The sequence below is a fragment of the Rattus norvegicus genome, chromosome 6 (assembly GCF_021556685.1).
Source record: "Rattus norvegicus strain SHRSP/BbbUtx chromosome 6, alternate assembly SHRSP_T2T, whole genome shotgun sequence".
Lineage (NCBI taxonomy): Eukaryota > Metazoa > Chordata > Mammalia > Rodentia > Muridae > Rattus > Rattus norvegicus.
This window is the reverse complement of record NC_141539.1, coordinates 110,332,879-110,360,866: the sequence shown is the minus strand read 5'-3', so window position 1 is coordinate 110,360,866 and position 27,988 is coordinate 110,332,879. Positions and strand designations below refer to the sequence as shown.

At 50.4% G+C, this 27,988-nt stretch overlaps 1 protein-coding gene across 21 annotated transcripts; it reads left to right on the top strand.

Moving 5' to 3' along the window:
- Nucleotides 1-1,251: 1,251 nt before the first annotated feature.
- Abcd4 (ATP binding cassette subfamily D member 4) lies at nucleotides 1,252-15,639 on the top strand. 21 transcript variants are annotated; one of them, XR_015621807.1, is made up of 21 exons: nucleotides 1,252-1,360; nucleotides 2,997-3,115; nucleotides 3,237-3,364; nucleotides 4,492-4,631; nucleotides 5,839-5,955; nucleotides 6,283-6,408; nucleotides 6,550-6,611; nucleotides 7,002-7,052; nucleotides 9,533-9,627; nucleotides 9,867-9,988; nucleotides 10,067-10,158; nucleotides 10,302-10,391; nucleotides 12,019-12,227; nucleotides 12,361-12,452; nucleotides 12,862-12,898; nucleotides 13,208-13,257; nucleotides 13,839-13,891; nucleotides 14,182-14,258; nucleotides 14,793-14,908; nucleotides 15,086-15,343; nucleotides 15,458-15,639. XR_015621807.1 is itself a non-coding variant. In XM_087552801.1 (20 exons), the coding sequence occupies exons 7-20, from the start codon at nucleotides 6,556-6,558 to the stop codon at nucleotides 15,152-15,154; spliced, it is 1,209 nt and encodes a 402-aa protein (XP_087408927.1). In that variant the 5' UTR covers nucleotides 1,252-1,360; nucleotides 2,997-3,115; nucleotides 3,237-3,364; nucleotides 4,492-4,631; nucleotides 5,839-5,955; nucleotides 6,283-6,408; nucleotides 6,550-6,555; the 3' UTR covers nucleotides 15,155-15,639.
- The last annotated feature ends 12,349 nt before the right edge of the window (nucleotides 15,640-27,988 follow it).

Here is a 27,988-nt window from a genome sequence, read left to right as displayed (position 1 = left end):
CTATTGTTTCCTTGAATCTCTCTTCGGGAGTTTTAGTCAGTTGATAAGCATTCATCCATTCCTCGTTTAACATTATACATCAGCCAGCCGCTATGTGGTGGCGCACATCTTTTATCTTAGCACTTGGAGGCAGAGGCAGAGACAGAGGCAGAGGCAGGCAGATCTCTTGAGTTCCCGGACTGCCTGGTGTAGAGAGTGAGTTTCAGGAAAGCCAGGGTTACACAGTGGAACACTGTTTCAGAAAGTAAGAAACAAAACAAAACAAAAAAACCAAACCCAGCCGTAAACTAAAAACCAAACCAAATCAGATCAGAAACCCATTATACATCAGTAGTATTGAAAATTGCAAATATAAAGTCAGAATCCCCTACCCCCCCCTTTTTTTTTCCCTTGAGGAAGGTCTCCTGTAGTCCAGGTTAGTCATGAACTCAGCGCTTTCTATGTATATGAGGCATATCTTGAACTCCTGATCCTCCTACTCTGCCTCCTCAGATCCAGCATTACAAGGTTGAACTGTCATACTTCTCTGGGAAACTGATTTATGTGTTTATTTTCATAGTGCTGGGGAACTGAACCCAGGGTCTTATGTATGCCAAGCAAGCCCTTTACCACTGAGTCACATCTACCTGACTTAAAAGATCACTCTGGGAAGAGATGGGACGTCCTGAGATATGGCTCCGCAGTTACAAGCACTGGCTGCTCTTTCAGAAGCCCGGGGTCTGTACCTTAAGTTCCAGGGACTCCGATGCCCTCTTCTGGCCTCCGCAGGCACCAGGCACGCACGTGGTACTCAGACATACAGGCAATCGTAATGGGACCAGGGAGCTAGCTCACCCTGAAGGCTTTCCCAGCCAATCCTGACAACCTGAGTAGGCTCCTCAGAAACACTTAGGATGGAAGGAGAGCACTGACCCCTCGAAGTTATCTTCTGACACTTGTGCCCTGGCTCGCAGTTCGCGTGAACACATACTAAATAAATATGTATATATATTTTTTTTTTAAATAAAAACACTAGATCACGCTGTCTTCTCTGGGAGAAAGTAACAATCTGAACTACCAGTTGTCAAAAGAAACCTCCCAGCCCCACAGGGGACGCTCTAGCCGCCCGGCCAGTTCTATAAACTCTGGTTACTCATTCTTTCAGGAAAGCCTGCGCTTCCGGGAGCAACCAACGCGCCCGAGCAGTCCTCTCTATCCACAGCGTCTCTGTGGTCGCTGGAACCACGCCCCTTTCCTCCCAGGGCGGGGCCCGGAGCTCTGCGGACTCTACCCGGGGAGGACACCGGGCTTGCTCGGTTGTCTTGTTGCTCACATCCCAGGTCATGGCGGTCCCGGGACCCACGGCCCGAGCTAGTGCCAGGTGAGCAGGGCTACTGAGGACGGCCGGGTTGGCAGGGACGCCCTGCCTAGGCAGTGAGGAAGGGGCTGCTCTCCTGCGGGTCCTTCCTCGCAACTCTCCTTTCCGTTTTGGCTCTTTGGAACCCTGGCTGCACAGAGCGGGGGTTGACGCTGCCTCATTCTAGGTTCTGCGGACACCCCTCTTTTGCTATCTTTGTCCCTTAGTTTTTTCATTCTCAATTCCAACCTGCTCTTAGCACAGCCTCCTCTGCATTAATTTTTTCAGACCCTCTTACTTAAATTGTCATGTTACCTTAAAATGTAGGTTGATTTCGAATTCATGAATCATCTTGTGATTTTTAAAAGAGAGAAAAAAAAAGTTTTTAAACCGAGCATTGGGTTTTTTAGGTCATCCATACTATATGAGTTTTTCACTCCTGAATGTTGCCCGGTGTCACCCTGGATACTTAGACTCTATTTCCCCAATAATGGACACCTAGATTACTTCCAATACTTAAAGCATCACAAAGTATACTGTAATGAATATCCTGGCAATTGTCTCTTGGTAGATATTGATGATTTTTCTCTAGGCTATTCACCTCAAGATGGGATGCTGAGTCGTACTTAATTTCACCGTGTTTTGGAGTGGTCACAACCAATTTATAGTTCCTGGCAGCAATGTATAATGGTTCTGGTGTCCCTTATATCCATCCCTGGTATTTGGTGTTGTTTAGTTTAGTTTTCCTAATAGGTATCAGTCTGATGTATGTAAGGTGGTATTCTATTGTGCTAACTTTATTTTAATTGTGTGTGGGGGGGGGGGCGGCACACATGCACGTGTGATACAGTAATGGAGGAGATCAGCGAACAGATTTTTGAGTTGGGTCTTTCTTTCCACTGTGGGATTGTGGGGTGGGATTCAGGTCTTAGAGACCAACACTTTGACCTTTTTCTGGCTGAGGCATCTTGTCAACCACGATGTGCTAGTTGAGTATTTTTTCGGCTTGTGGATTGTTCCTTTCATAGACTGCCTATTAATCTTTTTCCCACTTTCCTATGGAATATCCTGATGGGCTGGGTGGTGCTGGTGGCACAGGCCTGTAATTCCAACACATAGGAGAGACAGAGGCCGTCAAATCTCTGTGAGTCTGAGGCCAGCCTGGTCTACCGAGCAAGTTCCAGGACAGCCAAGGCTCCACAGAGAAACTGTCTCGAAAGATCAAGAAAGAAATATGCTGACATGTAGAAATTCCTTACATGCTCCAGATTGTAATTCCTTATAAATCGCATTCCGCAAATACCATCTCTCACTTCACCATAATCTGTGGTACTGGGTTGAATAAAATACTTACTTCTAAATTAAGCTACCAGTTTTACCCCGTATAGTTTGTAGGTTTGGGGTCTTATTTGAGAAATGCCTTCTTACTCCATCGTGATTAAGGTAGCTTCATTAATTTTTTTACATTTGCTTCTGGTAGGTTATTGATATCATTATTTCCACGAATATCCTCTATTCTACCATCTTCAGCATTCAAAAGTCATTTTTTTTTTGTGCAAAGCCTGGTCCCTTTGCATAATAATAACAATGCCAAGTTTACTCCTTTCTCGTAAACCTCAACTATCCTCTAAGCCTTCTCCCCGTGTCCTGACTTCTGCAGGCCCAGATTAGATCTGCAACTTGTCCAGAAGTTCATAAGGATACAGAAGGTTTTCTTTCCTTCTTGGTCATCACAGAATGTCTTAATGTTCATGACACTCTTGTGTGTGGCCCTCCTGGGTGAGTGAATGGGCATTGGGCGATGGGGAAGAACCCGGGTTTGGGATTCCTTTCCTTGTCTCTGGCAGGAGGAAGTGTCTTCCTTTCTTCTTTGACTTCTACCTCCTCTCCCTCCCCACAGAGCAACTGGTGATCTACCAAGTTGGCTTGATCCCCAGTCAGTATTATGGTGTCTTGGGAAACAAAGACCTGGATGGATTTAAGGCACTGACCTTCCTGGCCGTGGCACTCATTGTTCTCAACTCCACCGTAAGGACAAGGAGGCCCCTTTTCCCTGTGGTCCCCCTTCCCCAGTCTAGTGGGATGCCTGGCAGGACTGAATGTTCAGGAAGCAGGAACCATGCTCTGGGTCTGTTTCTGCCCCTTTCTGGGAATTAGAGCTATGGTTTCCCTGAAGGTCAGGACCCAAGGCGGGACCTTGATCTTGCTATTGGCTTTCTTGGGATGAACTTTCTGGTTTAACATTCAGTAGAAACAGGCAAGGTCCCTTCCCTTCCCAGAACTCTCACCTCAGGGAGCTCAGAACACTTTCACACCAGGATCTACAGCCAGAAAGCTGTTACTTCTCTGGCAGCTGAGGCTGTGACTCAGCCCGGAGTGGAGTCACACCATGCCACCAGCCCTCTCTCCTGCTCCCTCTTGTCCAGTAGCTGCCTTCCACTACTTAAGTTGGCAACAGCCTCCTTGTTTTTCATGATACCTTTATTGGCACCTCTCTTGAGTCCTCCTTAACTTTCTCTGTGTTTCCTCCGTCAAATCCAAGCCTTTCTCTGTGTGTACTTGCTTCTCGAGTAGACAGCTGCTTCTGCACTCCTTACACATTCGCCACCGGCCCCTCATTGGCCGGATTGTGAACGCCTTGTCATTTCCCTAGTGCTTAGCATAAGGCTCTTCTGGAAATGACAGGTGATGAGGCAAGGCTCTACCAAGACCCGACCTGATGCCCTCTGTCAGGCTGGACTGGCGGTTTACTGGGGATTCCCTTTCTTGTCCTAAGGTGGCCACTTGGGTGTGATTTCAGTCAGTAAAACCTCTTCTATTGGGGACAGAGGAAGAAATTCAAAGATGGAGCAAGCCACAGGGTTCTCTGTCTCCAGCGGCCCCTCTGAGCTCAGCATGGGGCGTACAGTGCAGGGAAGGACTTGAGGAGTTGGCCTTTCGTATGCCCTTTGAGACTGTTGAAGGATAGGCGTGTGAATGAATGGGGAAAGGGGAAGTCTCGTGGTTTGAAGCCTTGAAAGGAAACTGCACTGAAGTGATCACAATGGATTCTGCCCCATCAGCAGAAGCTCCCCTGCAGCTCTGAGCTTTGAACCCAGACTCTCAGAAGGCCATCTCTTCCTCCTCTCCCTCCCCCCTTCCTCCCCAATGCACAGCTGAAGAGTTTTGACCAGTTCACCTGCAACCTGCTGTATGTGAGCTGGAGGAAAGACCTCACGGAGCACCTGCACCAGCTCTACTTCCGGGCCCGCGTGTACTACACCCTCAACGTGCTGCGGGACGACATCGATAATCCGTAGGCATCCCTCTCCCTCCCTGCCGCCTCCTGAACGCCCCATCCAAGTAGCTTAGCCCCGAGCGTCCCTGACCACCCTCTTCTGCAGGCCAGCGTTGCGGCCCAGAGCTGTAAAGGGAGAGTGTTCTCACAGATCTTGGGGCTGAGTCTCGGGAGCTAAAAGGAAGGAGCTGGGAGTAGTTCTCTTCAGTCCATGTCCTATCCTGAGTTGAAATGAAGAAAGCACCCCTGCCAGGAAACAAGTTCTTGGCTGTGCAGTAGGGAGGCGGGGCAGAAGAAAATGAGAATTACTGCCTGCGGTCTGGGATTCAGATCCCCCCTCTATCTCGTTCAGTAAGCCCCACACACATCTTCTGTTCAATGAAGACCCTAAGAGTTCCTGCCTCAAAGGATGTAGTGTGGATGAAATACTGTTCCTGTCAGGCACGGAGTAGTGTCTGACATCCCGTGCTTTAGTGTGAGCTGTCATTTTAGAGGTGAGGGGTTGTAGCAGCCTGTCTGGATTAGGAGTCAGGATGGCCCTGGTGGTGAGGCGGGACTTGTGGGATCTCTCCTTCACACTTAGGCCTTCCCACTCAGCACAACACAGTAGGCATTTTGTTGCCTGCCTGGGGTAACTTTTCAGCTCAAGAGGAGCTTCCCAGTGAAGGTCCTTAGAAGACGGCCTTTCCATGATGACTCAGCCCTGGTGAAGCTTTCACCATCAGACCCTGACCTGGCGGAGTCTCGGGGCCATCGAGAGATAGGGAGGGTTGACATTAAGAAGACCATATCCCGGGCTGGAGAGATGGCTCAGAGGTTAAGAGCACTGACTGCTCTTCCAGAGGTCCTGAGTTCAAATCCCAGCAACCACATGGTGGCTCACAACCATCTGTAATGAGATCTGATGCCCTCTTCTGGTGTGTCTGAAGACAGCTACAGTGTACTTACATATAATAAGTAAATAAATAAATCTTTAAAAAAAAAAAAAAGAAGACCATATCCCTGACCACCCAGAAAGACAGCTCTACCCTCAGTTTTTCCTTTGGCTCTGTGCAGAGCTGGCTTGGGCCCTTGGGTCTTTTGGTGGCCTTTCCCCACTGTAGGGTTAATTGAGGCAACTCCTGGTTAGAGCTCCAGGCCTATTTGTCTACATCCACCTAAGTCAAGGCTGGAAGTGGAAGCTCCCAGCTCACTGGGTTCAGCTCCTCTGTGTTGTTGGCTGTAGGGACCAGCGGATCAGCCAGGACGTGGAGCGGTTCTGCCGGCAGCTCAGCAGCGTGACCAGCAAGCTCATCATCTCCCCCTTCACTCTCGCCTACTATACCTACCAGTGCTTCCAAAGGTGCAGCCTCTCCCTCCGGGGCCCTCCACCCCAGCCTGGTGTTTACCCAGCGTCTCCCACATAGAGGGCAGGGTCCAAGGGCGCTCCTCTTCACCACCTGCACCCCAGGGTGTCTTCAGGCCCACATGCTCATGACCCTGCCCCCTCTTTGGTCTTGTGATGTTTCACTGTCAGGGGTCCTGACTTTAGCCTGGTGTCAGATGTCACTGTCATCTGTGCGAATTGACCAGGGGCTCCCTGAGGGATGAGGCGGGAATAAGGGTCCCAAGGCTTTTGTCCGTGGCACCCAACATCTCTCCTGCCACCCCTTTTCCTCTCTCCTTTCAGCACAGGCTGGCTTGGGCCTGTGAGCATCTTTGGATATTTCATCCTGGGTACCATGGTGAACAAAACTTTGATGGGGCCCATCGTGACGAAGCTGGTGCAGCAGGAGAAGCTGGAGGGGGATTTTAGGTGTGTTTTCTTGGTTAAGGTTGAGGAGGGATGGGGTAGACATCCTAGCTGTGACGGCTCCTAGCTGTGTGTGATCTGACAGGGTGTGTGTGTGTGTGTGTGTGTGATATGCCTCTTGTTTCTGTTCCCTCGCCTCTCAAGTGAGTGATGTGCTTGTCTATTGGGAGAACTGTGAGAATTAAGGAGGCTGTGCATCTGAAGTGGTAAGAGTATGGGTTGGCCATCACCAGTGTCTTCTGGGGGATGCTCATGATCTGATTTCCCTGTCTGCTGGGTCAGAAGCTGATCCACATCCTGCACCTGCCCTGTGTGCTTCCTGCCTTCGTTAAGCTAGGCTCTGGGGAGGAGGTGCCATAGACAAGAATACACCTGTCCCATCCCAGAAAGCTGAGGTCAGCACAGAGCTGAGGTCAGCACTGTTTGTACTGCTTCTGCTGCCCCACCCAGGCCCTGGAACGATTCATCCTTGTGACAGCCGAGGGAAAGGTGGCTACAGTGTTGATGTGGGCTGGGCTCTGTGTTGTATGAGAGTGAGCTTCCTCTGCATCCAGGGTTCCCCATCGTTAGCACACATTCCCCTTCCGTCTGTCCAGGTTCAAGCATATGCAGATTCGAGTGAACGCCGAGCCTGCAGCTTTCTACAGGTGAGTCTAATGGAGAAAGTTCCCTTTCTCCCCATAGTTAGTGTTAGGAAAGGAAAGATAAAGTCTATTACCATCTTGGCCCTGTAGAACTTGTCACACTTAGCTGTGACCCTCTCCTTACCCTCCTCCCTGTCCTTAGGTACAGGGACTGCTTCTAAAGCTGGTGGCTTCCTTAGTCTTAGTGGTTAGACACGGGGCCTAGAATGGCCAAGGAATAAAATGAGTGGGTAGCCTTAGTCTCTTATCCTGTCTGAAATAGCTTCTTTTTGACTCTGTAGCATGGGGGATAGGAGATAGGCTTCTCATAGGAGGGTACATCTGCTCCCCACACTTGTTGCAGCCAAGGACCTGGCATCTTGCAAGCAGGTTTGTGAAGTCTCTTCCCTCCTGGACCAGGGGAGGGCCTAGTGTGCGTGTTTGGGCTGGAAGCATAGTCTGTATTTAAGAAATGAATTTATCTCTTAGATTACCTGTTTATGGAGTGAATTTAATACCTTAGACCCTTTGCCCTCTGTAAATCTTGACTGCCATTAGCAGTCACTTCCCCACTGGGACACCAGGAGCACTGACAGTTTGCGATGAGCCAGTGACATGGTGGCACACACCTTTAGTAGGCAGGTAAGGAGACAGAAGCAGGCAGATCTCTGAGTTCAAGACCAGCCTGATCTACATAGTGAGTTCAGGCCAGTCCGCCCTAGGTTCAGTCCCAGTGCCACATAAATCAGGTGTGGTGGCACACACCTGTAGCCCTACTGTTTAGGAGGTAAAAGCAAGGAGGGTTAGGAATTTAGGGTCATTGTTGGCAACGTAACAAGTTAAGGGATGGCCTTCTTGCATGACTCTCTGTCTTAAAACAAAAAACAGAAACACCCCCACACCCTTTTTAAAGCAATTGCCTTTAGTTTTTAAAAATTTTATTTTTCATTTGTATTTACTTTATTCCTGTGTGTATGTGTCTGTGTCTGTGCCTGTGTTTCTCTGTGTGTGTGTGTCTGTGTGTCTGTGTGTTTCTATGTGTATGTGTGTTTCTATGTGTGTGTGTCTGTGTCTGTGTTTCTATGTGGGTGTTTCTATGTGTGTGTGTGTGTGTCTGTGTGTCTGTGTCTGTGTTTCTATGTGTGTGTGTGTGTCTGTGTGTCTGTGTCTGTGTTTCTATGTGTGTGTGTGTCTTTGTGTGTGTGTTTCTATGTGTGTGTCTGTGTCTGTGTGTCTGTGTGTGTGTGTCTGTGTCTGTGTTTCTATGTGTGTGTCTGTGTCTGTATGTGTTGGTGTCATCAGGGGCCAGAAGAAGGCATTGGATTCCCTGAAGCTGGGGTTACAGGCAGTTGTGAGCTGAGTAGGTACTGGGATTGGCAGAGCCATGAGTGCTCTTACCCTCTGGGCCAGCCCTCGGGCCCCTGGCTCAGTGGTTAAGAGCACTTGATGCTTGTTTTTATTTTTTGTTTTGTTTTTAAAATCAAAACAAAATGAAACAACAACAACAACAACAACAACAACAACAAGCCCAGTGTCTCCCTATGTGTCCCTGGCTGTCCTAGAAGTCACGCTGTAAACAGACTGGTCTCAAAATCACAGAGATCTGCTTACCTCTGCTTTCCCAAATGCTGGAATTGCGGTCATACGCCACTACACTGGCTAAAGTTTTAAAGGTTTACTTATTTTATGCTTATGAGTGGTTTTGCTTGCCTGTATAACGATTGTACCATGTGAGTTCTTGGTGCCCACTGAGACCAGAAGAGGCCATCAGATCTCTTGGGGCTGGAGTTACAAGCAGTTGTGAGTTGCCGTGTGGGTGGGAATTGAACCCAGGTCCTCTATTAGAGCAGCAAGTGCCGAACCATTTCTTCAGCACTCCTCAACGGAACTCCCCCGCCCCCTTTTAAAGATTTTATTTATTTATGTATTTATTTATGTATTTATGTATTTATTTATTTATTTATGCTCTATCAGCATATACACCTACATGCCAGAAGAGGGCATCAGATCCCAATATAGATGGATATATGTGAGCCACCATGTGGTTGCCGGGATTTGAACTCAAGACCTCTGGAAGAGCAGTCAGTGCTCTTTTTTTTTTTTTTTAAGATTTATTTATTTATTAATGTATGTGAGTACATCGTCACTGTCCTCAGACACACCAGAAGAGAGCATCGGATCCCATTACAGGTGGTTGTGAGCCACCATGTGGTTGCTGGGAATTGAACTCAGGACCTCTGGAAGAGCAGTCAGTGCTCTTAACCGCTGAGCCATCTCTCCAGCTCCCCATGTAACCGTTATTGTAGTAGAAACCAGTCAGAGCTTTGGGTTTGAACCAGGTCTGGACAACTTTGAGTTCATGACACATGTGGGTGTGTGCTATGGAGGAAAGGGTCTGAGGGTAAGGTTATTTGCATGGGCTTGGTCTCTGAAGGAGGCTGTGTGGGAATGAAGGTATCCCAGCCTCACCGAGTCCCTGTGGACACCCTATCCTCTTCCCCCAGAGCTGGGCTCGTAGAGCACATGAGGACGGACCGCAGGCTGCAGAGACTCCTTCAGACCCAGAGAGAGCTGATGTCCAGGGAGCTCTGGCTCTACAGTAGGCAGAGGGGCCTGGGAGATGGAACCCCAGGGTGGGGATGGTCCAGTTAGCTCTTCACTTGCACACCCTCCTGCTGTCTGTCTGCTCTGGTCAGAGATCCGTTTACTAAAAGGATTAACCATGGGGAGCCTTTCCCTTTCTGTGGGCATCCTGACTTCCTACTCCTCATCCTGACAGTTGTGTCCCTGCAGACCACGAGAATGTCTCCCGGGTCTCATGAACTCTGTCTCCTACAGTTGGCATCAACACCTTTGACTACCTGGGCAGCATTCTGAGTTACGTCGTCATCGCCATCCCCATTTTCAGGGGGGTCTACGGAGACTTGAGCCCCACAGAGCTCAGCACCCTGGTCAGCAAGGTGAGAAGAGGCTCTCCTGATAACCTTTCGCGGGGCCTGGTGCCTGGGCCTGCACTGACTGCTCTCCGTCCTGACCAGAATGCCTTTGTGTGCATCTACCTCATCAGCTGCTTCACCCAGCTCATTGACCTGTCCACCACGCTCTCGGATGTCGCCGGTTACACGCACAGGTGAGCAGAGTGTGTGCCACTAGAGAACGCTGAATGGGAAAAGGGCAGAATCGCACTGCGTGCGCTGCTGAGCGTGGTACAGGGAGGGGTTTCCCCTTTACCTGGCATCCAGAGCCTGCCTTAGGCTCTTACTTCTTGTCCAGGATTGGAGAGCTTCAGGAGGCCCTGCTGGACATGTCCCGAAAATCACACGACTGTGAGACCCTAGGCGAGAGCGAGTGGGATTTGGACAAGTGAGTACCGAGCTGTAGTAAAGATTCAACGGTCACCAGCTGGCTTTAACTCGGAGCCCCTTCCAGCTATGATGCAGGGTTATAAGGAGTGGGCGGGAACAGTCTCCATGTCATGTCAGTTGCCTTATAAGTGTGCGCTGTTTGCTGGCACCTTCCTTCTGGTACCCGCTGTGTAGCTTTACATCCTTCTCCACAGGGCAAGCAAATGCACATACCTGCCGGCACCATAGCAAAGCAAGAAGCCAGGCATGGTAGTGCTTTAATTCCAGTACGTAGGAGGCCAAGGCAGGAGGCTTGCCATGAGTTTAAGGCCACCCTGAAAAACTACATGATGAGACACTGCCTCGAGATAAAAAAGAGAGAAAGGAAGAAAGAAAGGAAAGAAAAGAGGGGCTGGGAGGTGGCTCAGTGGGTAACCTAAGTTGAGGATGTAAGTTCAAGTCTCTAGCAACCACACAGAAAGAAGCCAAGTGTGGCCCTGTCCCTACAACCCTACTGCAGGGTGGTTGGGAACAGGCAGATCCCAAAGGGTCAATATAGTCAGCCTTGGCAAACAGTGAGCTCTAGGTTCAACGAGAGACCCTTTCCCAAAGAAGGAACATGGACATGACCTGTGGTATCATACGTGTACACACATGTGTACACGCTTGTTTGTATCACACAAGACAAAAATAATGCTTAAAAAAAGAAGAGCAGGGGTCTGAATGTCACACTCCTCCTCTCCTCTCCTGCTGAGTCCAGCGCTGCCCCTTTCCTGGTCTCTCGTTCCCATGCCTCCCAGATCCAGAGGGTGGGTGTCTTTATTCCTGTATCCTTTGGAATGTTTCTGACTTTCCTGTCTTTGCCCCCACCCCCTTGGGTCTTTTGTTCGTTTTTTTTTGAGACAGGGTTTCTCTGTAGCTCTGACTGCTCTGGAACTCAAAGAGAGCCACCTGCCTCTGCCTCCCAGGCAGTGGGAGGAAAGGCATCCTGTGGGCTAATGACTTAACTTCTGGGCAAATGACTTAACTGCTTTGTCATTTTCTTTATCTCTAGAAAGGGTAGTAATGAAATCTTCCTTCTCAGAAATAAGGACTAGATGCATTCTTGGAAAGTAACTGCATGGTGGCCACCTAGGAAGCTTTCAAAAATGAAAATATGGCTGGATGTGACCCTTGCCTCTAATCCCAGCACTCAGGAGGAGAGGCAGGTGATCTCTGAGTTTGAGGCCACCCTGGTCCACATAGCAAGTTTCAGGAGACCTAAAACTACACAGTGAGGCCTGTCTCAAAAACAACAGAAAAGAAATCAAGACAAACAAAAACCCCACTAACAGCTGGAGAGAGATGGCTCAGCACTTAAGGGCACTGGCTGCTCTTCCAGAGGTCCTGGGTTCAACTCCCAGCCCCCACATGGCAGCTCATAGCTGTCTGAAATTCTAGTTCCAGGGGATCTGACACCCTTATACAGACACACACGCAGGCAAAACACCAATGCACGTGAAATAAAAATAAATAACTTTATAAAAAAGAAAACGGCAGTTACTAGAGTAAAGACTCCCAGGACGAAGGGGATGCCTCTAGGCCAGGTTCTCCCCTTGGACCTGTACCCATTTGGCCTGTCTTTCCACCTCTCTTCCCTGCCTTAGGGCCCCAGGGTGGCCGACAACAGAGCCATCAGACACTGCTTTTCTGCTTGATCGGGTCTCTATCTTGGCCCCTTCCTCTGACAAGCCTCTGATCAAGGACTTGAGCTTGAAGATCTGTGAGGGGCAGAGTCTGCTCATTACAGGCAACACAGGCACTGGCAAGACCTCCCTGCTGCGGGTGCTGGGAGGCCTGTGGGAGAGCATGAAAGGTGAGCCTGCCCTCCCTGCTTCTGGTACAGCCTGGCCACAAGGGGGCAGTGTGGTGGGAAGTCAGAGATGGAGAGAAGAGGCAGTCACCTTGCCTGCGAGGTCTCCCAATGGAGGCTTCTGTGGGCTCTGCAGGCTCAGTGCAGATGCTGGCTGATTTTGGGCCCCACGGGGTGCTGTTCCTGCCTCAGAAGCCGTTCTTCACTGATGGGACACTTCGGGAGCAGGTCAGCACAGTCAGGGGTCCACTCCTCCAACCTCATGCCACCCACTTACATCTAGGGCTTCTAACAGTGTGAGACCTCAGGCCCTAGGAGGAGAGGGGCAATAGTGCCCATGCCTGGGGATTCCCAGGCCCTGAGAACACACTGTGGTGTTTATGGACTGAACCCAGAGCCGCTTCCTCGGGTATCTAACCATGTGTTTGTCAGGCACTAGAGTTTACCCTCAGGAGGCTCCAAGATCTTGCCTCCCAGACACACTTCTGAAGGTTGTCCCATGCGTTACACTGTATCTCAGTGGAGATACAAGGGGAGGAGCCTTGCTTCTGTGGGTGGCTCCTAGGAATGCTAATGATGGGACTGAGTCCTGCCCTCTCTCATTACCCACCATAGCCAGAGATGTTCTTGCTTTCAGGTGATATATCCCCTGAAGGAGATCTACCCTGACTCAGGTGAGCTGTCCCTCCCCAGCCTGTCTCCTCATCCCAGTTGACCGTGCTCTGCCTGACTGGCCTCCCCTGTGCCCACAGGGGGTGGGGGGCGTGCCAGGCTGCTGGGTCTTTTAACTGCTCAGTATTTGGGGTCCTCTTCTTGTCCCGTCTTCCTTTCCTGAAGAGAGACACCCATGGAGGAGGGAAGCAGGTGTTCCTTTCATAGGCCTTATGTTCTGGGAGTTTGCCCCTGCCGTGATGCATGCACGCCATCCCGTCTGGCCAGCGCGAGCGAGGCCCTGATGTGCTGAGGAAGCTTCCGTTTTGCAGGTTCTGCCGATGATGAGAGGATCGTGAGGTTCTTGGAGTTGGCAGGCCTGGTAAGTGGGACAGGGGCCCTGAGGACTCAGGCCTACCTGAGAGCGTTGGCCACAGTAGTTGCTGGCCAGCAGAGCCCCTGCCATCTCTGGTCCCAAGACTAGGGCAAAGAGTGGCCGTGCTAGTTGGCAGTGAGAGCTGCAGATGGGGCACAGCCAGTAAGGATCTGTGCGCTCGTTCTATAGAGATATTATTTTAATTGTGTGTGTGTGTGTGTGTGTGTGTGTGTGTGTAGGTATGTATGCCATACTGTACATGTGGAGACCAGAGGACAACACTAAAGTCAGTTCACTTCTTCCACCTTTGTGTGGGTTCCAGAGATCAGGCTCAGGTTGCCAGAGTGGTGTGGCAAGCGCTCTACCCACTGAGCCATCTCACCTCTTTGGAAAAATCTTAACAATAAAGCTGATGGTCTGCCTGCTGCTTCTTGTCACCATAGTCCAGTCAGCCTCAATGGTGTGGGTGATAACACCCACCTTGGTACACCACTGCTGTGTCTGTCACAGATTTGGGGTGGGGATCTAAGGTTGCAGAAAACATGGATGGACACTCGTGTGGATTCTGTGACCCCTGTCTGTTACAGTCCAGCTTGGTGGCAAGAACAGGAGGTCTGGACCAGCAGGTGGATTGGAACTGGTAAGGATGAGCTATTCCAGGCAGCTCCCCCATGGGTCCATTACAGCGTCCCAGCAGCCCTGTAGAAGGACGGAATGGCTCCAGACCCCAGCAGCCTGGTGTTGGGCTGCCCCACCAGTTCAGGATCTGTATCTGGGTAGAGCTTGGGCCTCACCTGTCATGCAGCTCAGAGGGAGGGCCTCTATCCTAGGGTCAACCTCTGTAGCGAGGTTGCTTCTTTCACGATGTGTTCTTGGCAAGAGTCAAGCTGTCACCTCCTTTCAGGGCTCAGTTCTCATTGCTCTTTCTAGGTATGATGTCCTGTCCCCAGGGGAGATGCAAAGACTGTCCTTCGCCCGCCTCTTCTACCTGCAGCCTAAGTATGCAGGTGAGGTGCACACCACGGGCGCACATGCCAGGCGCTGTGTGTGCTTACAGGCACGTGTAGCCTGTGTTCACAACCTGGACATACATGTATGCTGTCCCTGTATCCCTGCGTCCCCTACATGTGATGAGTAGAGGCTGGCACCTTGGCATAGCCCTGAGAACATAAATGCACATTATCACGTTCCCGGTCGGGGCAGCCTCAGTTTGAGGGCTTGTGACTAGAGCTCCCTGGCTTCTGCCATAGGTGAGTGGGCAGCCCCTGAGCTGTGCCTGGCAGGAGTGGACTCTCCTGAGGACAGAGCCTTGGGTGAATTGAGTCCTGGGTTGTACAGTCTTGGGGCGCAGTGTTATTTATCTGCAGGCAGCTGAGCGATCTGAGCTATGCTCACCGGTGTGGTCTCTCTCCTGGCCTGACTGTCTTGTCAGTCCTCCACACACACACACACACACCCGCCTGGGTGAATGGGGTGGAAGAGTGACAGAGAGGGCAGGGGCAGTCTGTGATCTCTTGCCACCACACGCTACCTCCCACCAGTGCTTGATGAAGCCACCAGTGCCCTGACAGAGGAAGCGGAGAGTGAGCTCTACCGAATTGGCCAGCAACTGGGGATGACATTTATCAGCGTGGGACATCGGCCCAGCCTTGAGAAGGTACCCATGCCACAGGGATGGCCTGATTCCATAGATGAAGAACCCAAAGGCTGGGCCTGGCCAGGACCAGAGGGCCCCTAACTGGAGGCGTCAGGTGGCAGAGGGATTGGGGTGACTGAGGGATTGGGGTGACTGCTGGCAGCTGTCTGACCTCAGCCATGTCCTGGGCTCTTGCAGTTTCACTCCTGGGTTCTGAGACTCCATGGAGGAGGAAGCTGGGAACTGACTAGAATCAAAATGGGATGAAGCCAAGCAGGTTCATCGGAGCAGAGGGGCTCTGGGGCCTGCAGTGCCCACAGACAAGGAAGCCTGATGAGCCAGGAAGGAGCCACAGGTTCACCTCAGGTCCTACATAGGACATCCTAGCACCCCTGGGCCCTGCCCATGGGTGGCCCATTGGGGAACACTGAGGTCCCCCCAGCGCTGCTCCCACGAGTTCTTTTTTAATTTTTTTTTTTTTTCGGAGCTGGGGACCGAATCCAGGGCCTTGCGCTTCCTAGGCAAGCGCTCTACCACTGAGCTAAATCCCCAACCCCCTGCTCCCACGAGTTCTTACAGATTACTTCAGATGATGTTTGCTGCCGAAAAACTGAATGAACTGTAAGACATGAAGTCTGTTCACCTCAAGAAAGCTGGTTACATTTCACAGTGATAGACTTTTTAAAAAAACTTTAATTAACCATTTACATTTTATAAAGTTTTTTAAAAAAAGAATAAATATTAAAAATATAGTTTTTTTCTTCTGTGGAGTGATTTTTTTTAATATTTATTTATTTTATGTAAATGAATGCTCTATCTGTAGTACACCTGCAGGCCAGAAGAGGGCGTCAGAGCCCCAGGACAGATGGTTGTGAATCACCATGTGGTTGCTGGGAATTGAACTCAAGAGCAGGCAGTTCTCTTAACCACCCAGCCATCTCTCCAGCCCCTAGGGTGGCCTTTTTGATTGGGTCTCCACACCTGTCCTTAAGGGTTTGAAGGTACACTCTTGCCCTATGCCTGCTGTGTCTTTCCACTCAGTCTGTGACCCGGTGGCCTGGAGGGGGCAGGGTGTGACTAGTGCCTAGACCACCGACTGCTGGGATCCTCTGTCGTTAATCTTTTGTTTGTTTCATCACTGGGGATTGAACCTTTGAACCCTCTACAAGTGCGATGCCACTGATGTACATCTTTAAGATCTAATTCAAGAAAATAATCCCTTCCCCCTTCCCAGCTAAAGTAAGATTGGTAGATTATGTCTCCTTTTTGTCCCCCCCCCCCCAATCTTTACTATGGAACCAGAAAAAAAATTAATCCAAGTTCATACCTGACCCCCCAAAGTGATGGGGGCAAAGACAGATGCATCTGAGTTTGAGACTCCTTGGCTACTTAATAAGACTCCTATAAATTAAGTAGGCGGATTCCCAAAAGCATAAAATAAAGTTATTGAGGCCAAAGGCTTTTTTCATTTTTTTTTTCTTTCTTTTTTTCGGAGCTGGGGACCGAACCCAGGGCCTTGGGCCTGCTAGGCAAGCGCTCTACCACTGAGCTAAATCCCCAACCCCCAAAGGCTTTTTTCTTTTGCTGTATTTTTTTTTAAAGATTTTATTTATTCATTTTATATATGACGAGTACGCTGTCACTGTCTTCAGACACACCAGAAGAGGGCATCAGATCTCTTTACAGATGGTTGTGAGCCACCATGTGGTTGCTGGGATTTGAACTCAGGACCTCTGGAAGAGCAGTCAGTGCTCTTAACCGCTGAGCCATCTCTCCAGCCCCCCTTTTGCTGTATTTCTGTAGTGTGTATGAATTGTCACAGTGCTGGGGGATGGGACACTTTTGTTTTTATTATTATATATCTTATTTATTATTTATTTTTTGTTTTGTTTTTCAAGACAGAGTTTCTCTGTTTAGCCCGGCTATCCTGGAACTTGATCTGTAGACCTGGCTAGGCTTGAACTCAGAGATCTGCCTGCCTCTGTCTCCTGAGCTGAAGTTAAAGGTGAAAACCACCACCACCACCACCTAGCAGATTTTTTTTTTTTTTTTTTTGAGGCAGTCTCACTGTGTACCCTTGGCTAGTCTGGAATTCACTATTTAGACCAAAATAGTCCAATATTTAGACCAGGTCTAGCCTTGAACTTAGAGATCTGCCTGCCTCTGCCCCCTGAGGGCTGGGATTAAAGGCTTGTGTCACCATGCCCAACCTGGATGAGACCTTTAAAAAAAAGAAAAAAGATTTGCTTTTGTGTGTGTGTGTGTGTGTGTGTGTGCATGCGCATGAGTGTGCATGCACACGTGTGTACTACAAGTGTGCACTCATGTACAAACATGCTGTAGTAGTCAACTGACAACTTCTAGGAGTCCACTCTTGCCTTTCCCAATCCGAGTCCCTAGGATTGGACTTAAATGGCCAAGCTCCGGCCACAGGCACCTTTACCCATTGATCCATCTCCCTGGCCCAGAGGTGGGCGGGACCCTCAGAGGTGATTAGGTCCAGAGTGCATTGCCCTCCCTCGGGAATGGACTGAGACAGTCCCAGCATGGAGGAGGTGGTGGGCCTACTCTGTCTTTCCCTCTCTGCCTCTTACCTCCTTTTTCTCTGCCTCGTCACTTGCCTTCCACATGTGACACCGTGAGAACCCTCTCCCCAGACACAGCTTTTCGATCTCAGCACACCCAGCTTACCAATCCTGGGAGAAATAAACTGGGACAAAAAGCAGACTGGGCACGGTGCCTGTAATCCCAGCCCTCAGGAAACGGGCTGGCCCATGGAGAATCTCAGATACTTAACCAGTTTGGAGCCAGCCTGGGTTATATGAGATCCGGTCTCCTGAACACAAAACTAAAATCATAACTAGAGAAATCAGTGGAACTCAGAACACACAAGGGGAAGGCATTCAGTGCGAATCATCTCCCTGCATCTCCTTGGACCTTTGCAAGGGGCCTGTGAGGTGGTGTCATGGGGGAGGAGTCCACCACACTTGGGGAAGTGGAAGGTAAGAGTCTGCACATATTAAACCCATGTCTTTTGGATCCACTCTGACTTTCTTCCCATCTTCAGGAAGCACTGTTTTCATGGTGAAAGACCCCAGCTTAGCAGCAGTAACGCCATTTTGCAAGGCTATATTTAAGATGACTGGTTCAGAGAAAGGTTAGAACACTGAGTACACAGCGGCTGCCAAACAAGATGTGTTTGGTTGAAGGCCTGGCAACAGGAGGACTGCCGTTGAGCACCTGACAATGAGAAAAGCCCCGGGAGAGGTCCCACACCCTGGTGGGGGGCCGAGTCAGCCGTTATGTTCCAAGAAGGTAGCTAAGAAACTTGCCCCCGGGCTAAACTCTTGGGGGGCCGAGTCAGCCGTTATGTTTCACGAAGGTAGCTAAGAAACTTGCCCCCGGGCTGAACCCTTGGGGGGCCGAGTCAGCCGTTATGTTTCTGGAAGGTAGCTAGGAAACTTGCCCCCGGGCTAAACCCTTGCCATATTAGAATCCACCAATTATATCCCTGTAACCATGCATCTGCTTCTGTATGCTTGCTTCTGCTCCCCAAAATCCTATAAAAGCCCATCCTTGGTTCCGTGGGGCGCGCCAGTCCCCCGAGTGACTGAAGCGCCCGCAGGTGCCTGTGCCTGTGTATCCCGACAATAAACCAAATCCTCTTGCTGATTACATCCTGTGGTGTCTCGGTCTGGTCTTTGGAGTTGGAGGGTCTCCATCCCGAGGGAAAGTTCTCCCTGAGAGCTTTTCATTTGGTGCGTTGGCCGGGAAAGGAGATCCTCCACCCAGGGACCACCGACCACCCACTGGGAGGTAAGCCGGTCGGCGTCTGTCTGTCTGTCTGATTTTGTCTCGTTCTGCCTTATTCTGTCTGTTCTGTGAGCACTCAGCCAGGTCTGTTCTGTGAGCGCTCAGCCAGGTCTGTTCTGTGAGCGCTCAGCCAGGTTCTGTGAGCGCTCAGCCAGGTCTGTTCTGTGAGCGCTCAGCCAGGTTGTTTGGAATTTGGGCGGGACGAAGAAGGAGCTGACGAGCTCGGACTTCTCGCCCCGCAGCCCTGGAAGACGTTCCAAGGGTGTTGGGGCCCGACTTTTCGGGGCCCAATCTGGGAGAGGAGAAAGATCCGGACTAACGGCACTCTGTCTGTATTTTTGGCTTTCAGAGGGCCCCGGACCTTTGCCACCTCCATCTGACTTTTTGCTTTCAGTTTGGTACCAAAGCCGTGCAGCACGCCTGTCTGTTGTTTGTTTGACTGTTGGTGTTGTTTGTTTTCTCTGTGTTCTAATCTTCCTTAGAACTAACATGGGACAGTCCCTAACAACGCCCCTAAGTCTCACTCTTGATCATTAGAAAGACGTCCACGACCGGGCACACAACCAGTCCGTCGAGGTTAAAAAAAAAAAAGGAAAAGGGCAGACTCTCTACACATCCGAGTGGCCCACTTTCGGAGCGGGATGGCCAGTGAATGGCACATTTAATAAGATCATTATTTTACAGGTTAAAGATCGGGTCGTCCACGGACATCCTGACCAGGTTTCTTATATTATCACTTGAGAGAGTCTCGCCTTAACCCCCCCCCCCCCGGGCGGAACCCTTCGTGGACCCAAATTGGCCTCCCCTCAACCCCCAGTCTGTCCCCTCTGCCCCGCCCGGTCCGCCGGCCACGTCTTCCTCTCTCTACCTTTGTGAAATCAGAGCCTTCTAAGAAACCTGTCCTCCCGGCAGACCCAAACTCCCCTCTCATAGATCTTCTCTCTGACAGGCCCGGCTAAAACAGAGGAGGCAGAGCCGCCGGCCAGATCAGTTGCCGGGCCACAGTCTGATAAGGGTTTCTCCCCTGTCGCAGGGAGATTGCGCAATAAGCGCGAGGTGATGCCAGATTCAACCTCCCAGGCTTTCCCACTTAGACAGGGAACCGGTGGCCAGACCCAATACTGGCCGTTTTCAGCAGCTGACATTTACAATTGGAAACAACACAACCCTTCTTTCTCCAAAGATCCGGTGGCACTCACCGACCTAATAGAATCTGTTTTACTTACCCACCAGCCTACTTGGGATGACTGCCAACAGCTCTTACAGGCCCTCTTAACCTCAGAAGAAAAAAAAACAAGGAGTGTTCCTAGAGGCTAGAAAGCATGTTCTGGGAGATGATGGGCATCCCACCCAGCTGCCTGAAGACCAAACTGGGATTTTAATACAGCTGAAGGTAAGGGACACCTACGCCTTTATCGCCAGTTGCTTCTAGCGGGTCTCCGAGGGGCTATACGACGCCCTACTAATTTGGCTCAGGTAAAACAGGTATTACAGGAAGCAGGGGAAAACTCCCTCCACCTTTCTAGAGAGACTTAAGGAGGCCTACCGTATGTACACTCCCTATGACCCAGATGACCCAGGACAAATGACGAGTGTCTCTATGTCCTTCATCTGGCAGGCTGCTCCAGATATCAGGACTAAGTTACAGAGGTTAGAAAATTTGCAGGGCTATACATTACAGGATTTACTTAAAGAAGCTAAAAAGATTTTTAATAAGAGAGAGATAAAAAAAGAAACAAAGAATTGAGTCGAATCTTGGCCGCCGTAGTTCAGGGCCAAAAAAGGAAGGGAGATAGGGGGGAGCTCGAAAGGGGCTGAAGCTGGATAAAGATCAATGTGGCTATTACAAAGAGAAAGGGCACTGGGCCAGAGAGTGCCCCAAGAAGCCTGGCGGACCCCGAAAGCCTCGACCACGAACCTCCCTCTTGGCTCTAGATAAAGATTAGGGAGGTCAGGGCCAGGAGCCCCCCCCCCCTGAGCCCAGGGTAACGCTTAAGTTGGGGGGCAGCCGGTTACTTTCCTGGTAGACACAGGAGCCCAGCATTCAGTCCTCACTCAAGCTTCAGGACAACTCAGCGACCGGACGGCCTGGGTACAAAGAGCTACTGGTGAGAAACAATACCGATGGACTACGGACCGCCGGGTTCAGCTGGCTACTGGTAAGGTGACCCATTCCTTCTTACATGTTCCGGACTGCCCGTACCCTCTGCTGGGCCGTGACCTGCTCACCAAACTAAATTCATTTTGAGGAAGGAGGGGCCCAAATAACTGGCCCCCACGGAACTCCCCTTCAAGTTCTAACCCTACAACTAGAGGATGAATATAGACTATATGAACCGGGACAGGACAAGCCACAATCCCTAGAAATAGACACTTGGGTCACGAATTTTCCACTGGCTTGGGCAGAGACTGGTGGGATGGGGTTGGCGCTCCAACAGCCCCCCTTAATTATACAGTTAAAGGCCACTACAACTCCAGTCTCCATAAAACAATACCCCCTGTCACATGAAGCTTATCAAGGAATAAGGCCTCACATTACGAGGCTTCTAGATCAAGGCATCCTAATCCCCTGCCGGTCGCCTTAGAATACGCCTCTTCTGCCTGTAAGAAACCTGGCACTGGAGATTATAGGCCAGTACAAGACTTGAGAAAGGTCAACAAGAGGATAGAAGATATTCATCTGACTGTTCCAAACCCTTACAATTTGCTCAGTAACTGTTCATCGATGAGAAACAGGGGTATGCTAAAGGGTCCTAACACAAAGGTTGGGACCCTGGAAACGCCCTGTGGCCTACCTGTCTAAGAAATTGGACCCTGTGGCCTCCGGCTGGCCACCGTGCCTAAGGATGGTGGCTGCTATTGCTGTCCTGATCAAGGACACTGGAAAATTGACTTTGGGACAGCCACTCACCATCCTAACACCCCACGCAGTGGAGGCCTTGGTAAAGCAGCCCCCAGACCGCTGGCTCTCTAATTCTCGCACCAAGCCTTGTTACTGGATGCAGAACGGGTTCAGTTTGGGCCCGTAGTCGCCCTCAACCCTGCCACCTTGCTTCCTCTACCAGAGGAGACAAAACAGCATGACTGCCTACAAATCCTCGCAGAAGTACATGGAACCAGGCCGGACCTATCGGACCAGCCTCTTCAGAATGCTGACCACACATGGTACACGGATGACAACAGCTTCTTGGCAGAGGGAGAGCGAAAGGCTGGAGCTGCGGTCACTACGGAGGACAAAGTGATTTGGGCGAAAGCCCTGCCTGCTGGTACCTCCGCACAACGGACTGAACTCATCGCCTTGACTCAGGCGCTCAAGATGGCAAAAGGTAAGAGGCTAAATGTATATACAGACAGCCGTTATGCCTTTGCCACGGCACACATCCACGGGGAGATCTACCAGAGGCGGGGGCTGCTCACATCTGAGGGTAAAGATAAGGCTAAAATTCTGGCCCTCTTAGAAGCCCTATTCTTGCCCAAAAGACTGAGTATTATACATTGTCCAGGACACCAAAAAGGACACAACCCAGAGGCACGAGGAAACCGGCTGGCCGATGCCACGGCGCGAGAAGCGGCCATGAGCAAACAAATCTTGCCCTTAAATAGCCCAGACCAACCCACGCCCCCACCAGTGGGACAAACCAGTTGGGTTTATGCCCATGAGGACATAGAGCTCCTAAAAAAAAAAAATGGGGGCCATCTACCACCCTCAACTAAAACAGTGGGTCTACAAAGAAAAGACAGTTATGCCAATAAAAATGACTTTTGAATTGATCTCCTTTTTACATAAATTAACCCATTTGGGGTTTAAGAAGATAAAAACCTTACTAGATCGGGAAGAGATAAATCTGTGTTTTTTTTTGAATCGGGACAAAGCGATACAAAAGGTGACTGAGAGTTACAAAGCGTGCGCTCAGGTTAACCCGGAAAGGACCATGATTAGACAAGGAGTTCGTCCTAGGGGACACCGTCCCGACATCCATTGAGAAATTGATTTTACTGAAATTAAACCAGGTATATATGGATACAAGTATCTCCTAGTGTTTGTAGACACCTTCTCAGGATGGGTCAAAGCCCTCCCCACGAAACACGAGACTACAAAAATGGTCACCAAGAAGCTCCTCGAGAAAATCTTTCCCAGGTATGACATGCCTCAAGCGTTGGGGTCGGACAACGGGCCCGCTTTCGTCTCCCAAGTAAGTCAGTTGGTGTCCAAATTGCTGGGGATTGATTAAAAATTACATTGTTCCTATAGACCCCAGAGTTCAGGTCAGGTAGAACACATAAATAGAACAATTAAGGAGACTTTATCCAAACTAACGCTTGCAACTGGCTCAAAGGATTGGGTGGCCCTCCTTCCCCTAGTTCTATATCGGGCCCGGAATACCCCGGGCCCCCATGGTCTAACTCCTTTTGAAATAATATATGGAACACCACCCCCATTTGTCCATTTCTTTGATTCAAACATTGCTGATTTTGCTGACAGCCCTTCTCTGAGGGCCCATTTACAGGCCCTACAGATTGTACAGAGAGACGTCTGGAGACCTTTGGCCGCTGCTTACCAGGACAAGCTTGAGCATCCGGTGGTGCCACACCCGTTCCAGATTGGAGACACCGTGTGGGTACACAGACACCAGACCAAGAATCTCGAGCCACGGTGGAAAGGACCCTACACCGTCCTCCTGACTACCCCGACCGCCCTAAAGGTAGACGGAGTCGAGGCTTAGATCCACGCACCACACGTCAAGGCAGTCCGGTCTGAGGAATTGACTAATCACAACACTACACCCCAGACATGGAGAGTTCAGCGCACTCCAAACCCCTTAAAGTTAAAACTCCTACGTGGCTCCTCCTAGCCCTTTTGTGGCCTAGAGTCAGTGGGGAAATAAGCCCCCACCAGACAGAAATTTCTTGACCAAGTCGAGTGAAAGATTTCACTCAAAGTTAACAAAAAAAAAAATGGGGGAATGAAAGACCCCAGCTTAGCAGCAGTAACGCCATTTTGCAAGGCTATATTTAAGATGACTGGTTCAGAGAAAGGTTAGAACACTGAGTACACAGCGGCTGCCAAACAAGATGTGTTTGGTTGAAGGCCTGGCAACAGGAGGACTGCCGTTGAGCACCTGACAATGAGAAAAGCCCCGGGAGAGGTCCCACACCCTGGTGGGGGGCCGAGTCAGCCGTTATGTTCCAAGAAGGTAGCTAAGAAACTTGCCCCCGGGCTAAACTCTTGGGGGGCCGAGTCAGCCGTTATGTTTCACGAAGGTAGCTAAGAAACTTGCCCCCGGGCTGAACCCTTGCCATATTAGAATCCACCAATTATATCCCTGTAACCATGCATCTGCTTCTGTATGCTTGCTTCTGCTCCCCAAAATCCTATAAAAGCCCATCCTTGGTTCCGTGGGGCGCGCCAGTCCCCCGAGTGACTGAAGCGCCCGCAGGTGCCTGTGCCTGTGTATCCCGACAATAAACCAAATCCTCTTGCTGATTACATCCTGTGGTGTCTCGGTCTGGTCTTTGGAGTTGGAGGGTCTCCATCCCGAGGGAAAGTTCTCCCTGAGAGCTTTTCAATGGGAGACTGTTAGGCCCTGGGTGCAGGCATAGGAATCCCCAGACGAGGAAGGACTCTGTGTCTGACCGGGAAGTTTGCTCCCTGCCTTGTCTTTCTTGATTCTCTGGACCCCATCACCCCTTCCCAGAGTCTTGCTTCTTTGGCATCCATGGAAAGCATGGGCAGACTTTTCACTGAACCATAGCAGTTTATGCGAAGACGTGGGACATGGGTGAGAGACCCCTTGAAGAAGAACGTGGTCCTTTGAACGTACTCTGTTACCATTCAGCTCAGCACTGGTCTTAACGATAACTCCTGTGTTGTCATAATTTCAATTAGCTGAGTCACCTTTATAAAGAGGTGTGTGTGTGTGTGTGTGTGTGTGTGTGTGTGTGTGTGTGTGTGTGATGGCGTATGCCTTTAATCCCAGCATGAGGGAGACAGAGGTAGGTGGATCTTTGAGTTCAAGGCTACGCAGAGAAACCCTGTCTGGAAAAAAGCAGAGATAGAGATGTGGGAGGGGTGAGGGGGGACTGCCCAGCATCCTCCTACTCTTGCTTGGGGCCTCTAGAAGCCTGGGAAGAGGTGGGTGATCATGGTGGACTCAGAGGAAAGGTGAAACAGAGCAGGTTTGTTATTGTGCTGGATCAGATTCAGGGCTGGAACCTACTCAGAAGCAGAAGTGGTTCACAAAAATCAGCTTGGCCTGGAGGGATGGCTCAGTGGTCGAGCGCTTGCTCTTCTTCCAGAGGACCTAGTTCAGTCCCAGAACATATCAGGAGGCTCATAATCTCCTGTAAATCCAGCTCCAGGGGATCTGGTGTCCTCTTCAGCCTCTAAGGGCACCACACACACACACACACACACACACACACACACACACACACACACACAGAGAGAGAAAGAGAGAGAGAGAGAGAGAGAGAGAGAGAGAGAGAGAGAGAGAGAGAGAGAAGAGAGAGACAGAGAGTAGGGGGAGATTTGTCTTTCTAACTGGTGTGAAGAGACACCATAACCTAAGCAACTTATAAAAGAAAGCTTTAGCTGGAGGCTCGCTTACAGTTTCAGAAGGCAAGGAGCATGGTAGCAGGCAGGCATGGCGCTGGAGTCGTAACCGGGAGTTTACATCTGATCCACAAGTAGGAGGTAGACAGACAGACAGATGGATGGACGGACAGACAGACTGGACCTGGCATGGACTTTTGAAACCTTTTAGCATACCTCCTCCAAGAAGGCCACACCTCCTAATCCAATATAGTCCAATCAGCTAGAGACCAAGCATCCAAATATATGAGCCTATGGGGGGCCACTCTCATTCATAAACTACAGAAAGGACAGCGCCTGTGTCCTTTGCAGCTTAACACAAGGCCACCTCCCACATCATTCCTGACCCCCTTCCAGTGACAGAGACTCCCTGAGGTCCATACACAGCCTAGCTCAGCCCACACTGGGAGCAAAGCCATGGAGATTAATGGGAGGGGTCCCAGGCATAGCAGAGAGGAGTAGGGAGTGGGTGGGAAGCTGCCAATCAACGGAACTGAACAGTAGTGGGACATTAACGGGGAACCAGCAAGCATCGTTGGTTCTGCTCAGCTGTGACCAGCAGGCTGCACCGATGCCTGGGATGAGGAACAGTATGGGGAGAGGGGCGAAGACGACATCAGGGAGACCTACACATAAAGGAGGTCACTGGCTTTTGACCAGAGAATGCCAGGAGACTAAATGGTAATCAGAGGTTTAGGGGTTGGAGACAGGGCAAGGGACAGGCCTGGCACTTGTCCTAACCCAAAGATGTTACCTGCTGAGTGCTGCATTACAGGTATCCTCCATCACTATGGCTTTACTTGAGAACCGAGATCCAGCGTTCCCAACACTTCTGTTCGATTTCCCATTATTAACAGCTGGCATCCGTCTGCCTCCTTCATAATAACTGGTGAGCCAGGTGCAGCACCCCAGGGGTTTCTGGGACAGCAGCAACTCAGACCAAGTCTCTGCTGTTAGTGCTGCTCTCTCCAAGCCACAGGCCCTGGCCTCAGGCGCTCCCACTTCATCCCTACCCCCATCCCCAGGTATCACTCTCCCATCCCCAGCCAACCCCCTCCTCATCTATCCCTGCCAGGCCTGTGCAACAGCTCAGACAGCCCTCATCAATCAGTCCCTCCTGCCCTTTTTTTCTTGCACTTCCTGAAGCATGCAGTTTTCTATAGGAAGCCAGTGGCGCTGTGGCGCCAACACCTCACCCCTCCTAGGGGAGTTGCAAGTCTGCACCTGAGCAGTAGTTCTGCCCTTGTTGGACACCGCCATCTGCCCTTCCACCACAGCGTTTCTGTCACTGATTATCTGGAGGCCAGTAGTGAATCCTCTGCCTCTTGTCTGTCAGTAGCCAAGGCCCTGCCTCTTCCCCAGGCCCAGGGTGATTGTCCAAGAGGAATGCTAGCACCTCCCAAGCACTGTGAGTGTCCCAGCTGTGTGTCACCCAGACCCACCCGGGATGGAACAGCTGCCAAGGGTACCCTCAGAGCTCAGACCTTGGATTTTTCCCAGGGCCCTTTCTTCTTCCTTCCAGAACACTCAATTCATAAGACACATTTTTTCTTGTTGGATGTCAGAACAGAGCTATAGAGCCCAAGGTGGTCCGCATACCCTGAATCTGAATGTGGCCTCTGCCTTGCTTCCATGCTTTCCCAGAGATAAACCATAGGCAATTGTGCTTCAATTACTCTGTCCTGAGGGTTGCTCTGTTAATATTTAATATGTACTTATTGGCATTTATTTTTTTATCATGTTTTTTTCTGAACTCAAGCAACCTTCCTTGGATCACTGCTTTCTCTATCACATTCATGTATAAAACTACACAGAGCTAAAGTTAGACTGTCTGCAGCATCAGACTGTAGTCCGCCCCATTCTCTCAGGTCCTCCGACTTCAGGTCCAGCAGACAAGATCCTCACAGGTTGTGTGCGCTCAGGCTCCAGGTTGGAGAGGATCACACTCTGGGTCTGCTTGGGGTATGAAGCCCGTCACCTCCTGTCATTCATCTTGATGGACTGTCAGCAGTCTCTTCTGCTAGGGAGTTCCACGGCTTGAGCCAATTTGAGCCAATCTTATGAGATTTCTTGAGCCCAGACACTGCCTGTCTAGTCTGCTCGCTGTGCTTTCTCGTCTCGTAATTCCGTTCAAGACATCATCAAGTTGTGGGTCACAGCTGTCTGCAGGCAATTTCATGTACCTTCTGGGGGCTCTTCTTCACTCCTCTCCTTTCAGTGTGTGTGTGTGTGTGTGTGTGTGTGTGTGTGTGTGTGTGTGTGTGTGTGTGTGTAAAGCCCTTTGAGCACAGAGGCCGGAAGAGAGAGTCAAAATCTCTCAGAGCGGGAGTCACAGGTATCTGGCTTGTTATGTGGGTGCTGATTTGTGAACTCTGGACTGTCGAGTTGAGCAGCAGGCACTTTCAATGGCTGAGTCAGCGTTAGCATCACCTGACACATTTACCTTTTCTATCTGCTGTTGTGGGGGTTGAAGGTGAGACTTAGGAGCACACGGTGTGTACGAAATGAAGAGAGGCTGTGGACCACCGGCATCTCCAGAGAAACAGGCTTGATTAGGAAGATGTACTAGAGGGAAAGGATGTTTTCTTTCTGTGTGGGAACTAGCAGGGGTTTATAGGGAAGAGCTCCAGAAATGCAGACTCGGCCTTGCAATACAGAATGGTTCCACAGTAAATGTGGTGTGAACTCAGCATTGA

Bases quoted from the DNA above. Each gene is read 5' to 3' on its own strand.
- Abcd4 (XM_087552800.1), top strand. From the start codon at position 6,335: ATGGTGAACAAAACTTTGATGGGGCCCATCGTGACGAAGCTGGTGCAG. The intron at 10,392-12,018 runs GTGAGTACCGAG...TCCCTGCCTTAG, and splicing joins AGCGAGTGGGATTTGGACAA to GGCCCCAGGGTGGCCGACAA. The intron at 12,453-12,861 runs GTCAGCACAGTC...TCTTGCTTTCAG, and splicing joins ATGGGACACTTCGGGAGCAG to GTGATATATCCCCTGAAGGA.